Source organism: Diabrotica undecimpunctata, chromosome 1, assembly GCF_040954645.1.
Source record: "Diabrotica undecimpunctata isolate CICGRU chromosome 1, icDiaUnde3, whole genome shotgun sequence".
In the NCBI taxonomy this organism is placed as follows: Eukaryota; Metazoa; Arthropoda; class Insecta; order Coleoptera; family Chrysomelidae; genus Diabrotica; species Diabrotica undecimpunctata.
Window position 1 is genome coordinate 179,022,480 of NC_092803.1, and position 16,622 is coordinate 179,039,101.

General features: G+C 31.4%; 2 protein-coding genes and 1 non-coding gene across 4 annotated transcripts in view; 2 read left to right on the top strand and 1 right to left on the bottom strand.

The window, feature by feature from the left end:
• Positions 1–602: 602 nt before the first annotated feature.
• LOC140432627 (uncharacterized) lies at positions 603–9,455 on the top strand. Its single transcript, XM_072520655.1, has 2 exons — positions 603–981; positions 7,922–9,455. Exons 1-2 carry the CDS (start codon positions 744–746, stop codon positions 9,049–9,051), a joined length of 1,368 nt encoding a protein of 455 aa, XP_072376756.1. The 5' UTR covers positions 603–743; the 3' UTR covers positions 9,052–9,455.
• Positions 9,456–13,134: 3,679 nt separating this feature from the next.
• LOC140432629 (retinaldehyde-binding protein 1-like) overlaps positions 13,135–16,622 on the bottom strand; it is a 45,141-nt gene continuing 41,653 nt past the window's right edge. For both annotated transcript variants that reach the window (XM_072520656.1, XM_072520657.1), the window contains exons 5-6: positions 14,098–14,314; positions 13,135–13,644 (exon numbers count right to left, since the gene is read on the bottom strand). In XM_072520656.1, coding sequence (XP_072376757.1) covers positions 13,445–13,644; positions 14,098–14,314 — 417 coding nt within the window. In that variant the 3' untranslated portion in view covers positions 13,135–13,444. The remainder of the gene's footprint in view (positions 13,645–14,097; positions 14,315–16,622) is intronic.
• Positions 16,358–16,439, top strand: TRNAS-AGA (transfer RNA serine (anticodon AGA)). Its single transcript has one exon. It is a non-coding gene; the product is annotated as a tRNA-Ser (tRNA).

Consider the following 16,622-nt stretch of genomic DNA (forward strand, 5'->3'; position numbering starts at 1 on the left):
GTGCCGATGTGGTACCCAAAAACCCAAATATAGGCATATTATCTTTTCAGGTGAATATCTGCCCACGAAGGGATCGGACAGAGGAAGTAGGATGCAATCAACTGGCTTCAGGGTTACACTTAGTACACAGACTTACAAAGACAGACAGTACAAAATAGTTCTTCTGTGTTTCTATATAAAAACCAGGTTAGGTGGTTTAAAAGATTTTGGGTCTTAATAGAACGTTTTTTCCTATTTGATATAAATATCACCCTAAAAACTCTTTATTGTGGTGGTACATTCTGTAAACTTAAGTAATCCTTTTAAATATGCCTATTTATAAGTCGGAAAAGTGAATCTCCAATAAGAATATTTTTTCACTTTTCAGTGTGTTTCTTTAGGAATTATAATTGTGACGATCTGATAACTGTAATCTGTGTTGTAAATCTAATGATAATAATCAACCTTCAAAAAAGATTAGGCTCTATTTTATTATTATATTTAATTTCAAAAATAACAAATAACTGTTATTTTTTTGCATAATTTCCCATTTTCACAATAATGACAGTTGAATGTAATTCATTATTTTTTTCCGGAATGTTGGTTGTATAGCCATTACCGTTAAATATTTTTTGAATTTTGAAAATCATATGTTTTTGTCAAATCAATCAAACAGTAAATGGTTGTTCAACTTTATTTTTGTTCTTCCGTTAAAAACATAAAAGTGAGATTAGTGCATATATAATTCGTTCTAACGAAAGGAAATGTACTCCGAAAAACTAAATAGATCATATTCCGAATCGGATCTCTATATATCACAATTTGACAACCTGTCTGTTAGTGTTAGTTCTCCCAGGGATTATTATAAAGAGCAAAATTCTGGTTGTTCTATTATAAGGAGAATTTATGTTGAAGAAATTGTCTCACCAAGCCGAAATCTAGGTGACAGTACATATTCAACATTTGGAAATGGTAAAAAAAGTTGTAGCTATAATGAAATAGGTAAGATCATCAAACTGATTTATTTTTGTATAATCTGAAATACACCTCTATTCTAACTTAAAGCTTACATGGTGGCAGATTATTAACTTTTTAATTACTTGTCAATCCATATGGTATATGGGAATATTCTTTTATCACAATTTTTAATCAAAGTGCCACACATCCACATTGTGTACAAGAAGTTCTAATTTATATGTTTATACATAGGTATAGACTTGTCTGATGGTAAGATTTTCCCACTTCAGATATTCAAGATAATTTATGTGATTATTGGTTTAATTATAATTTCAACACTCTTTGTTATTATTAAAATATATTTTTCACATTCTCAACTGCTGAGTTTATTATCTGGAACACATACAGGGAAGTATCAACAAAGTATATTTTTACATTTTGAAAATATAGGTACATGCAAACATGCAATGCAAAAATTTACTGCTTTTTATTCCTGAAATTTCTGAATATCAATTTATAAAAATAAACATTTATAAATAATGTCCACTTGAAACCTAAAAAACAACAGCTGAAAAACAGTTGATAAAAACTGACTATTAAAATTTATATACAAATAAATTTTTAGTATATTTTCAACCTACTTAACAATCTTTAGATCATTGACTTGTTAGTATAGAATAAATGAATATTATAAAGTAGATATTGTATTCCTTACAAAGAAGATCAATAAAAAGTGAGTAATCTAATCTTTTTCACTTTAGATGGAGATGTTCAATATTTACAATTTTTTATGCAAGGCATGTGTGATGTTTTTTTTTATTAAACTAGTGATTTGACTAAAATTATTTCACATTATTCCTGTACCAATAAGGTACATAGTCAAATAAGATATGATTATTGTAATATAGCATACAAAACAACTAAAAGGAAAAGCTGAAAACCAAACAGCAGGAACAGTCAAGTAAGTGATACTGTGAGATCAAATAATATTAAAACAAATTACTTAAGGCAATTATAGTCAAGACCAAATGAAATACCTATACCTCAAGTCCTGAAATAATGAGATTTCTGCTTCAATGTGGGAACCATTTCTGAAATAATAGGGTTAAGTCCCCACTAAAGGGGACTTTGTTTTGTCAAATGTTGATAGCCATATTATTTTTAATATTTGTTTATTTGACAGGATACCCCCAATATAGTATATATTATATAAATTAAAAAAAGCTCTTACAAATAGTATCTTGTAAGTTCAGAATTTTTTGAATACAATTTACATTCCAAATTATCTTTTAATTGGAAGGATTTAATTGGATAGTTGAATTGAAAATTAGAAGTTAGAAGTTAAACCTATGCTCAGAGTTGTAAAATATCAGAATATGATGTATAAAGAAATGAAACATTTATAGAAAATAAACATTTTATAGAGGCATTACAAAAAACACACATTTTAAGGGAACATCCATTAACTAACATCTTAAGAAATTTGGACTTTTTAATACTCCCCACAACTTTGTTGTAAAGCATTGTTTACAGTCTAGACTCTCCCTTATGTTGACATCACAATTGCAACTCATAACTCCCCATTTCAGCGATTAAAAAAAATCATTGTTATTTCTGGAATTTTTAACAATAAATATAAAGTTTTATTTACGAATGTATCATAACAAGAATAATTAAGATTAATAATTGAATTGAAATACACTAAATGACGTCAGATGTGCACTCAGTTGCTTCTTTCATATTCCATCGTAATGTTTCATATGTTTTTCATGTAAATATAGAACAGAAAATACTTATCAGAATATTTTAACTATTTTTATATTAAATTTAATTTAAATAATGTAATTTTTTATACTTATAATATTTTAATATTATTATAGTCTAGAGAATTTTGGCCTAGAAATGGAATTTTTCTGAAGATTTAGCAAAGATATTTTTGTTTATTTCCATTATTAACAAATATTCATATAAACAATAAATCCCATCAAACAACAAATAAAAAACAGTTCATATGAGGGGTCTATTGAGTATAGCTGGTATATAGGTTATAAAATAAAAAATATATACCTACACATTTATAATAAAGCTTTTATGTTATATTTCAAATATAAAATGTATTACACACAAAAACCAGAAATAAATTCAGTGTGTTTTCAGTTTAGGCCACTAAAATGCTGCATATGTCAACCTGCATTATTTAAAACAATCACATAGAATTGAAGTTCCTCTATCCACTTCCTATTTGTACTAAAATGTTTGTTTAAAAGTCCAATTATATCATTTGGTATCGCTTCTTTTATTTTCACTCCTATAATAAGACTGTAGAGTTTATACTTTATACCTACTGGTCATTGCTTTAACTTTCTTGGATACTGATAATGCAGTTCCAGCGTCAGATTTATAAAATGTCTCCTTGAACAAGAAGTTTCAACCTTGTGAAAGTTTTTTCACAATTTTATAGTTCTACATGACTTTATGATTTGGAAATGCCATCTTGGGAGCCTTTTTAATCTCCCGTTTTTTTTTAGTTTTGCAATCAAGTATTTCAAATGCTCAATATTTAATAACAGTTATGTATTCACCAAATATATCAAAATACTCACACTTGAGGTTGAAGTATTGTATTTTTTTCTTCATACATACTTCTTAATAATTCCAAAAACTTAATATAAGCCAGTAGAAAGCTTTTCTTGTAACCAAATAGACAAGTTGTATTTTATGTAACTAAATTTTTTTAAGAAGCTGTTGTACATCTATCATTTAAAGAGAGCTGCATTGAAACACTGGTCAGATGTTTCCTTTATGATCATACATTAGAAACTAAAGCAAACTGCTAGCAGAACAGTCTATAAACTAGAACAATGAACTAGTAATTCAGAAAAGAAAAAAAAAAATTAAATTATAATAATAGATTTGCTATAATACTGTTCTTGTAACAATTTTATTTATATATATTATTTCGTCATTTAAATGAATGAGAGAATTAAAGTGGCATTGCAAAAATACTTTTAAAAGATAAATAAAACTAGTAATATAATCAAACATTCATGAAAAATCAAAGTTAAATAGTATCTAACGGCCTGTGCATTATGTGAACGACAGCCGTCTTGAAACCAATTTTCGTTTAAGTTGATTTGAAGATGTTGAAGTGCAGGAATAATTTGATTTTACAGTAATTGAAAATATTCGGTATTTGATCTCCCAAAATTCCAATCCAAACGTTCAACTTTTGTGGATACTGCGGACGAACTGACACACTCAAATGCTTATTTTTCTGAGACACAGAACGTACAATGGATGGATTATGCTTGTTGTGAATTGTGAAGGAGAACAAAATATTCTTCAAAAAATTATTCGCATTGCATTTCTCTCTAATTTCACAGAATTCCATCGGTTTAAAATGATCATCAGGAAATATTTTGTGACCTTTATAACAATGGTAGTTGTTTCTTTTCAAAATAGTTCTCTCGTGTTTTTTCATTTAGGTAAATCAACTTCAATGGCAATTTGTTTACTTGAACAAGGTGTCGCTTCTGAAAATGCGCAGACCTGGTTTCTCTAATTTTCTGTTCTTGACTATTTTTCATTTCCCGAGGTTGTTCTGATGGACAGCAGTTTTACATTTGCCATTAGTACAGCCAAGCTACAGTTTACTATTACTAACTATTAGTACAGTAATAAATAAATTAATGGTTTTTTGTACTGAATGGCCCCCAAAGTACCATTTTATTATTTGTACTTTTTCTGCAGTTGTCTGAAAAGTCGGCATACTGAATTTTGATTATCAAACCTTGCTACTTCTAAAATAAATGATCTTTATTAGATATCCCGCTGTTTTTTTTTAGACCCGCCATAATTTTTTTCCGAACCTGTATACATTATTATAATGTCCAGTTCCTAGCGTCCGGTTCAGTCTCCATTCACGTCTATCGGCCCAGTCTTCTGGTTTTAGATCTCTCTCTGAAATTGTCTTTTGGACACCATCAAGCAGTGTTGTTTTTGATCTTTCTCATTTTTTTTGCTTAATGGTAGCTGTCAATCCAAAAGCATATTTCAATGAATCTATATAAATTGTGGAAGGACCCTGTTGACCGCTGCTCTAAATAGTTCTGTACTACTGCATTCGAATCATTCCCTCTGGTTCTTAATCCTGAATATTCTTCGTCTTCTCAAGTTGTAATAATGAGTATTTTTGCCCTCTCATCACATGTCCTAAGTACTCAAGTTTTCATCTTTTGATAGTTAATATGATTTCCGCTTCATTTCTTATCCTTCTAGTTATTTCCACTTTTGACATTCTTTGAATCCACGATATAATACCTTAAACCGAAGAATTCTTAGGCGTAGCTCTAACCTTATATCTCGACAATATAGAAACTTAAAATGAATTTTATATTTTATATTTTATAATATCAAATAAATATATTTGATATTATTTATGTTATCAAATATTTGTAGGTGTCCACACTCTCAATTACAGTATATTCAATAATTAATTGGATGTTTGCATCTGCTGATTTAGTCATGATCATGCATTTAGGTTTCTTCAAATTCATCTTCTGACTGTATTCATGACAGCATTCGTTGTTGCATTACGTTCTGTAAATTCTTTAAATACCGCTTTACATAGACATTGAATAGTGGGAACAGGTCGCAACCTTGGCGGTCTCTGTATTTTAATATTTCGGGTGTTCTAGTTGTCAACTCGTACCTTGGCAGTTTGATGCGGCAACATCGGTATCAGTAGTCATTAAAGATATTGATTACTGAGGATTGTATGTAATCTGTATTCAATTTAGTTTTCTGTTACATTTGGAATTCTCCACGTTTATATAATATGAAGGGTACAGAGAAAAAAGGAGGTATGTCAGAAATAACACATTAAACGGCACAAAAATTGTAGTCTTGTCATTTACATTGATCAAGGTATAACCAGAGGTTAAATATAAGGTTTCAGTTGAATTGCAAAAACATAAAGGAAATATTAAATTTACTTGAAAAAATACTTCTATATATGTTTCGTATGAAGTACGCTTGTCTGGAAATTTTTCTACATACATTGTGTACATTTGGAGCGTGACCTGTCAATTTTAGTGACTTTTGTAGAACTTCTAACTTTTTTCCCAATTCCATGGAATGCCAAAAAGGCCTTCTGACATACTGGAACTTCTTGTGTTTCGTCATCTACATTATAACGTATTCTATAACTAATGGCGGCATCATGAAGAAGTGCAGAGTCCTCTGATACTCGTGGTCTTCGTTGCTGTACAGTTTGTACAGTAATTAATCCGCATAAGTATATATTTTGGGCATCTTTCGACTCCATGAGGTTGAACTTTCGAATAATTTGAATTCTTGCTTGTTCCGGTATTTGTAGAAAACACTTAAACCTAACGCACTTACAATCCGGTCCTATTACATGGCTTTGTCTATTTAATTTTTTATTTACTTCATGAATTCGTCCATATTTTCTACGTTTCTTTGCATTATTTTCCCGTGTGTCCATAACATCACATTTTATAAACTCGTCACTCTCACTAGACATATTTACAACTTGATAACTCTCCTTTCAGGTTCAGTAAACAACATCGAGTTAGAATCTATGGAGAAGCTATGAGCATATTAACGTATGTACTAAAAACGGCGTAGGTAGGCGTGGCTAACTGTGATATCAATATGGCGGTGGGATCATGGCCGGACTCAATAATATTAAAACTACTATAAAAATATGACTAGTTATTCAGAAGATTTAATCATAATCTAAAAAAGAGCAATACATTTTTAAACTATGATTTATTTATCCCGCGGTAAACACTAAAAACACGATATATTATACATAAAGATAAATTAATACAGTCAAATACTATTAATTTATTCTCTGAAGTACGAGCCATTACTTTGTTTACATATTTGTATACTAACCTGTAGAACGTTATTGCTGAAGAATTTTTATTAACATTGCTTCTGCCACTGCAACAACGTTGAAAATAAGAAACCATTATTATGCATTATCACAATATATTATTACAGTTTCTATAAAAGTATTATAAAACTAAAAATATTCGAAAAACGACAAACGTAAATAAACATATACAATCTGTCAAAAGTGTCAAAACAATATGGCCGAAGTGAGGTCGTTTTTAGTCACGTGATGCCCTCTCCATAGATTCTAACTCGATGGTAAACAAACATACATAACCTCTAAACAACTCTAAACTAAATTTTTCTAAATTGTTTCGTAAATTTTTGGGCAGGTAAACAGTACAATAAAAAGTTATGTGACGGTTTTTCGTAGTGTTGGAACAAACTTATTTTTAATTCAATACTTTGAATATTGTAAATATCTTACCTTTTTAAGTTTTAAAATTAAAAATTTAACAATTTAACATATTAAAAATAAAGATTTTATTGTGAAAAAACAAACAAAAAAGACAGTTTGCTAATCAATGGCATCGAAATTTGATTAGGCGTGGATGCATAAGTTAAATAAATAGCCCGGTTCGTACTCCTTTCCCACTTCCCCCTAACTACATCTTTCATGATGGTTTTAAGCTTTTAAGCCGACGGCCACGGTTTGAGTTTATGCAGTCGCCCTATTAAGGATTGTTTTGAAGTATAATAACCATAACCAAATCGCCCATTTCAACTGTCCTTCTATATGCGTCTATATTCTTTGCACGTACAAACTAAATGTATTAACCGCTTCGTCGCCGTGGGTCACATTGACATCCCTCCTTTTTTCCCTGTAGCGCTCGGACATGCCTCCTTTTTTACCCTGTATAACAAATATGTGTTACATTATAACTAACTTCTTTCATCAATGTGAATTTTTTGCATGAAATAGTAACTAGTTTGTACGACTATATGGTCTAATTATCTCATTTTCTCCCGTCATTTGACATACCTCCCTTTTTCCCTGTACCCTTTATATATAATTTAATTAACTGATTTAATTAATGTCTCGACTAATTTGATTTGTTTTTAGGTAATTTGTGTAGTCCAATTTACAAAGAGACTTTTTGTAGTCCAATGTACAAAAGAAGAGATATTTACAAGGTTGACGATATTACAGCAGAACCAATGGATGTAGATAATTCATATACTGAAGAACGTTTCCCTTCAATGATATGCCCAGAAAGAGTTAGAAGTAGACAAAGTAAAAACAAAAGTAATAATCAATTATTAAAATCAGTGAATCAAACATGTAAACCAGAATTACCATTCGTTAACACTACCGAAGATCTAGATACTGATGAGACTGATACCAAAACTGAAAACAGTGAAAGTTTACCCCAACTATCACAGAAAATTAGAGTTATACATATTACTCATACAAAAAAGAATAATAATTTATACAAGAGCTGTGTGCTTTTTATAGTATTAGCTGTTGCTTTCTATTTTTATTTGTATCCAAATACCATATTTGTAAATAGTGATATCCAGATAGATGGCGTTAAAAGAGATTTAGAAACGAACATTATTGGACATACAAAAATAGTAGAGAATTTTATTCGGTTATTACAAAGAAGAGCTACATGGGCTGATAAGTTAAAAGTTGTAAGTTTTGTAGGATCCCAAGGAGTGGGAAAGACGTATTTTGCTAGGTTGGTTCAAAAGCACTTTCACCACAATTTGGCACATGAGATTCATGCTTCGCATTTAGATTATAAAGTTAAAAGGCGAGAAATTTTAGACGCAATCAACAGTTGCTGTTTAAATTTAATTGTCATCGATGACTTAACAAATACTGACAGTATTGAACTCTTCGAGTTTGCTTATTCTCTTCCTAAAGACTCATTCATACTTTTAATTGCTATCTATAACACACATTACATTGACAAGAGTCTAAATAAAGTAATAAATTATGATGATCCAATAAAAATACGTAACAGTTTCGACAATTCCGGAATTAAAGGTTATGAGTTATTTGTATTTGAAGAGCTAACAAGTGATCAAATTAGAGACTGGGTTCAAAAAGAACTTACCTCAAAAAACATTTCTTCGCCACATAGTAAAGAAATCATGGAGACTGTTTTAGAAAAACATGATACAAAAAGTGGATTAAAAGGATTGCGTTCCAAAGTGTTATTGGAATTGCAAAAATATATAAACTGAATTTGTCAATTGATATTGCATTTGAATTTTTATTGTTTTAGCCTGCCAGGCACAATGTTTTTAACTTATTTATTGTGTCTTCTATTCTTCTATATGTCTGTGACATACTGGAACTTTGAGTTGATCGTTAGTTCTTTTTTAGCATTCCGTTTTTAATTTTTTCTTTACTTTAGTTTATCAATCTATCTGTTACTGTGTAATTCGTCATTCAAGTGTTCTTATATTGTTAATTCACAGATTAAAAATTGTTAATTATTGTTAAATCTCCGCTCCTTTTGATGTATGTTTGAAAATACGTTTTAAAGCAAATTTTGCATAAAAAACTATTTCGAATTTTTGACTGATATTTGTAAAAAATATGTAATGTTAAAATTGTTTTATTTAAATTGATATTTTACTTTTTATTGCTTACTGTGTTTTATTGCTTTTTTGCCTTCCATTATATCGGCCCTCCCAAAGAAAACTGTCGTAACTCAAGATCACCCATTCCGAGATAATTGCGTTAAAGAATAATTGTGAAAAGTGACGTTCTGTAATTTTTCAGTCAAGGTGATTTTATTGGAAACTTTGGACTGGGTACCCGTAACGAGAGAAGAGACAGATTGGCTCAATTCTGCCAAGAGACCGATTTTATTGTCGCGAATACTTATTATGATCTGCCGCCCAGGAGACTCTATACATGGAAATCTCCAGCAGACAACCAACATAACGTCATCAGAAACCAAATTGACTACTTCTCATCTGGAGAAAATCATACCCCGGAGCTGATGTGAGATCAGATCATAACCCAGTTGTAGAAAGGTTTAGAATTAATCTAAAAAAGCTTGTGGCTAAAACTAAAGTAGAGAGGATACAAGTATCCCGTTTGAGAGATCCATCAACAAAAAAGCAAGTCACACTAAAAATTAAAGAAGAGCTCACCAAAATAGAAATTATTCCTACTGAAGATGCGAACAGGAAATATCATATGTCAAAAGATGCTCTTATACGCACATGTGAGACAACACTAACACCTAAGCTGATCACGAACAAAAATGAATGGATGACCGATGAGATTCTGGATCTCATGGAAGCAAGGAGATCCTTTAAGGACAAAAACATGTATATTATACACACAGAAATAAGGAGAAAGATCAGAGATACAAAGGAAAGATGGTATAGTGACAGATGCGAAGAAATTGAACAGTTGGTAGAGAAACATGATAACTTAAACCTTCATAAAAAAAAAATAGGAAAATAACAGGCACTAATATTAAGAAAAAATCAAACATATTGCTGGATAAAAACGGCAAAATAATTATAGACGTCGGTGAAAGGCTTAAAAGATGGCAGGAATATATTCAAGAGCTATTTAAAGACGAACGGACTGAGATAGTACTAGAGCAGGAAAAAATCGACAACGGCCCAGACATAACAGAAGATGAGGTAATAGAGGCGATAAAGCGAACAAAGAACAACAAGGCAATAGGTCCTGACGAAATAACTGTAGCCATAATACGGTTAATAGAAGAACAGCAAATTGGAATATTGGTCGACTTATTCAATACAATATACAGTACAAGATCATTCCCAGAGATTGGCTGATGTCAACATTCATAACACTACCAAAAACCAAATGCAAAAGAATGCCAAGACCACCGGATAATAAGTTTAATGAGTCATACGCTCAAAATATTTTTAAAAATTATACACCGGACAATACACAACAAACTTGAGCAGGACATAAAGTGACACACAATTTGGATTTAGAAATGCACTGGGGACAAGGAAAGCCCTGTTCGCTGTGAATGTACTTGTGCAAAGGTGCATGGATGTTAATCAGTCAGTATATATGTGTTTCTTGGATTACAACAAATCCTTAGATAAGGTCGGACATAACCGTCTTACCGAATTACTTGACAAGAAAAACTTAGATATGAGAGACATCAGGATCATTAGCGCTATCTATTATAATCAGATCGCTGTGGTAAAAGAGAACAACGTCTTTTTAAAAGAAATATAGATTGAGAGGGGCGTCAGGCAGGGCTGTGTCCTGTCTCCTACTTTGTTCAATTTGTATTCAGAGGAAATAATCCAGGAAGCACTAGAAGAACTAACTATGGGAATAAAAGTAAACCTCCGACCAATCAATAATATACGATTTGCCGACGACACTATTTTATTAGCGGAATGTCTTGAGGATTTACAACAAATGGTTGACAGAGTGGTAGAAGTCAGTGAAGAAAATGGACTGTCCCTAAACACAAAAAAGACACAATTTATGGTAATTACAAAAGCCCAACAGCGCCAAGAAAACATAACAATAGGCATGGAGAACAAATTAAAAAAGTTGAAAAATATAAATATCTGGGTACAATAATTAACGAAAATAATGAGTACACAGAAGAGATTAAGGCAAGAATAGTACAGGCAAGAAATTCTTTTAACAAACTGAAAAAAAGTGCTCTGCAGCAGGGACATTTCAATTTCTTTAAAGATAAGACTTCTGAGATGCTACGTGTTCTCCGTATTATTTTATGGGTTGGAGGCTTGGACATTAAAAAAAGATGTTTCGGACAGATTAGAAGCCTTCGAGTTATGGGCCCACAGAAGGATATTAAGAATAAGTTGGGTGGATAGAGTCACGAATGTCGAGGTGTTCAGAAGAATGGGAAAAGATAAAGAGGTTTTAAATACAATTAAAGTCAGAAAACTGCAATATCTGGGACATGTCATGAGGGGCGAGCGTTATAACTTGTTGCAATTAATAATGCAAGGAAGAAAGTGCGAATTGCTATGATGGTTGTAAACCTTCTTAGAGGAGATGGCACATGAAGAAGAAGTAATTTTTTAATTATCACTACTACATTTTTCATTTTTTCACTTAGCAATTATTTGTGCAATCGGAATTATTGCAAACGAATATAAATTTCATAAAGATATTCCATTTTGGGTTTTGCATGAGTTACTAGTAATTATAAGTAAAATCTGGTGCCCGACAAGGCTGTGTCGTGTCTCCATTGCTCTTTAACTTGAACTCTAAATGCATATTCAAACAAGACCCCTAGACGACCAATGGTCATGGGGGAATAACTGTTTGTTTTATAAGGAGAGCTATTACATTAAGCAATTACTGTAATTGAAAGCAATAAACATTTCTGAATCTGAGAGAATAGATTTTCTCCCTCTATATTAACTATTTGATCAGTCATTCTGTATGGAGTCGAAGCCTGGACATTAAAATTAAATGAGACATTATCGCAGAATGCTTAGAATATCATAGACACAACACATTACGAATTGAACAGTATTAAACACCAAAAATAGAGAGTTAGAACTTTTAACAACGATTAAGGCAAGAAAGACCTCGTACCTAGTACACAAAATGGGAAATGACAAATATAATTTTCTGCAAATAATAATTGAAGGGAAGATAGAGGGCTGAAGCGGAGTAGACAGAAGAGCCATGTCATGGCAACTTGTGGAAATTATATTTAAAACTGTTCGCCACTAGAATGGGTTTTCCCCGTTCGCTTAACATTTCAGTAGCTTGCATTTTCTAGCACGATATGATCAAATACAAGCAAGACGCAAAACTATCAGTAAACCAATTTGAAATAAGTTTGCGGCGAAGAGTCTACGAATTTAATGAACGATGGAAAAATCGAATTTTTAACTGGAAATCCACCCCAATAAAATTCATCGCCTACCGCCTAAATTTCCAAGAATTTTATCGGGAGCCAATTCACGCAAACTCTTTTATCATTTCATTATTTCAGTATATTGTTGTTATAGTGGAGAATGCCTTTTAATCATTACGACCCGAAAAGATTTTAGGACATTTGATGCATAAACGCCTTTCCTATCAGCTCATGTCCAGCACGATTCGGCGAACACATTACTAATTCAACCAAAGCGGAGAATTACCCCACACTCGCTTACATTTTTTTGTACAGGCCAAGATTCTCATTGTAAGGAATGCTCTGCTGCCACTAGGAGGCACGTACTTTATGTGGGATATACACATGGTATTAAGTTGTGACGAATAATCTAAAGTCAGTCGCACCTGTGACAACTCTTACTATGGGACAAAAGAATAATATATTTATACAAATAATACTTTATTATAAAAATAGGTATAATATATAACAGGTAATCACATAATTTCCACGGATGATTTGTTGGAATGAATGAAAATAATAAAAATGCATGAAGCTTAACCTAAACCAGAATCAGATTGGTATAAAATATATACAGACTGTTTTAACAAGAAATAATAACAATACATAAAATTAAATGTATGAAACACAGTGGTATATTTAAGTAACATACTGATTAATTCATTATGAAACAAGTTTCTTGTTGAAACATTTGTATACACAACCTAAGTCTATTTCTACTTCTAAGCTTAACCCTAATCTACTTCTAGCCTCCTAAAATTGCCTGTTATTCCACATAAGGAATCGCCTTCAGAGCCACAAGAGGTCACGTTCCTTTTCAGAGCCGATACGGCTCCTTCTTTTGCTTTCTCGGTGAATAGCTCTTCATTAACTTCCATCCTGTCGTGAGACATTAAAATAGGATGAGCTGCGTACAGTTCTTTTTTCCATAATGCTAAAAAAACCAGTATTTCTATTAGCTTCTTTAAATTTTAAATTGTCCATGAAGAGACGAATGGAAATAAGTTGGACTTTATTTAAATATAACACAGTTAACATTAAAAAATGCAATGCGATAAATCAGATTATTTTGTAATTGCAAGCTCTAAATCAAATAAAATTGGAAAGATCACTTACAAGGCTAAAATAAAATAAGAAAAAGATGAATTTAAGATCATCTGTTAAATGTCTATAAAGAAATATAAGCTAAAATGTGAGTATTATTTTTGAAGAAACAATTTTTGGCACCGCTGTATTTTTAATCTATGTCTAATCTATGTGTCCATTCGCCACCCCACCAATTCTTTAAGTTCGTGCGTGGTGGTGCGTGTAATCACCGTGCGAAGAATCCTGGCGCTTTAAATGCCGAGACTTAAAATGTAGGTACAAGTGAAACGAATTGACTTACCTATCATTTCAGCCATCGGCATGGTTCCTCCATATTCTTTGGGTAGAATGTCAACTTCTATGTGGCCGCTCGATATCATATCCTGAATACTGCTGTATAATCTAACCCGACTACGTATCTTCTCAGAAATTAGAGACATACCGAAATCGACAGCAAACTTCATTGTTGGAAGAACGTGCATACCGTGAACCTCTTTGTGTCTCATTGGGAGGGTTTTCTACAAATTATAACACAAACCATTAAGTATATTTAGGAAACAATAAATTTAAAAGATTGTAGTTTAATTAGCATTTTTTGCGAATTTCACTAAATTTTGTTTTTCATTTTGCAAGTATTTGATACAGAAATTATATACATAAATAAACAGCTAATAGTACTTTATAGGTATGTGGTCGATATTTCGACCACTGCGCTAATAATACTTATGAGCTAGTAATTGACATGAAAATTTACCGAGGTGTAGGCTGTAGGATATGTTGTCACTGAGAATGTTCCATACAGGCGCGCGGCGCTTAGAAATAGTTGTTTAAATTTAAAACTGTTTTTAACAAGATAGAAACCACTTATCCTATAGAGCGTTCCACGTTAAGAAAATAACATTAGGCTTATGGAGATCAGTGTTGCCAAAACTCGCAGGCATGCGGTTTACTAGATTGTCGATATATTTTTCGAATTTTCATTTTCAATTAACATTTAACTGTAAAGAATAACAACTGAAGAACCACAAAGCCTTATTATCATTATGTAGTCTCAGAGAACGACATAAAATCGCTGACATACTCACACCGTATTATTTTAAGTTGCAATTAGTAATTAGATATATGCATTCCAAGCGGTCCGTTTATTTGCTTTTAAATCTTTAATAGCCAGCAAAGTGCATGATTTAACTAAGCAATATTATCTACTGATTTCTATGATTCATGGTATATGATATTCTTACCGAAAAACAAATAAACTGTCGTTACTATAGTTAAAATAAGATAAAATAAAATTATCTTTTGTAAATACTATTTATTTAATTAAAATCATTTTCCCTACTTTTCATCATTCACTTGTTTCGAATGGGCACTTTTGGTCAATTACGTTAAAAAACATTAATTTAATTCATGTCTGTGAAAACGAAAATACAAATTATACAACCCTGAATCGTGCTTGTGTTCATCGTGGCATCGCTGCGCTTCTATCGTCCATAAGAAATACATGGCCCTATCTCCGCAATGTTATTTTCTTAACGTGGAACGCTCTATAGTCAAAATATTTTTACTTGTACGAGATGGTTCCAAAATTATAAAGCTTTTTGTAGAATTGTAATTCATTTAGTAGTTTTTTTAGAAAAAACTGAACCAAAAATCACTAATTAAGGTATTGTTTCAACAAAAAATTGCAAATAACTCGAAAAGGAAGCATTTTTCGAAAAATTACTAAGAAAGAAAATGTATTTATTTCAATGAGATACGCCTAAAACAATTTTACTCGACGCGATTCGAGAAACTGCTTTTTTGTTATAAGCTATTTGTTAATAACAATTTCCGGCCCACTTAGAAAAATAAAAAAAAATATATTTAAACTTAAAAAAATATATAGAATCAAATAAAAAATGTTTGGTGCGGCAGTAATGTAATAAAAAGATTTAGTCGGTATATTCCATCTTTTTTTGAGTGGTAAATGGTGGTTAATTTCTGTTAAAGATAGTAAATGATTTTATTCTTTGATTTTCTTTTTCTAATACCAAATTTAGTTGTTCTCCTCCAATACTCATATATTTTGTACCAAAAACTGTAGTTAAGGTCTTTATAATCTTGGGCGATAATCACCTGATGACCTGACCATCTGCGACACAAAGTAGGTATATCTAAAAGTTTGCCCATATCGGTACGTTCTTTCTTCCATTTTGTGAATGTTTCTTTAATATAGATCTTCAATCGAATTATCTCAACCCCTTTGCTGCGTTAGCAAAGGTTATTTAAAGTTATTTCAGGTGTTACTTAAATACTCACTTTAATTCTTGTGTTTTTGTGGTGAATGCTTCATCTTGCCATACGCGACTGTGTTGTAAGGAAAAAGAAAAGTCACAACAACTATTTACTTCCAATCCAATAGCAGATTGCCACAGTTATAATAATTAATATAAAAAGTATTAAAAATGATGTAATTTTTTATGGTAATTTCAAAATATTAGATGCTTTGCATTAATTAAAACATAAACAGGTTTTACTGCATTGATTTGAATACAAAGTGTTTTTGAAGACAAATAATTATAGCAGTCATGGCCGAGCGGTTAAGGCGTCTGACTAGAAATCAGATTCCCTCTGGGAGCGTAGGTTCGAATCCTACTGACTGCGATCACTTTTTGTTTTTTTTTTTATTTTAGATTGAACATCAGAATCAGAATATATAATATAATTTCCAGTACTTTTAATTTGACAACTGCTAGGAACCAAAACAAACTTAATTATTTCAAGTTTTTTTTTTTATATAATTATACCTACCTAATCTTAGAGACTATTATTTTTATTTACTATTTC

Coding starts and splice junctions, on each gene's coding strand:
- LOC140432627 (XM_072520655.1), top strand. CDS start 744: ATGTACTCCGAAAAACTAAATAGATCATATTCCGAATCGGATCTCTAT. Junction 982..7,921: donor TTGTAGCTATAATGAAATAG/GTAAGATCATCA, acceptor ATTTGTTTTTAG/GTAATTTGTGTAGTCCAATT.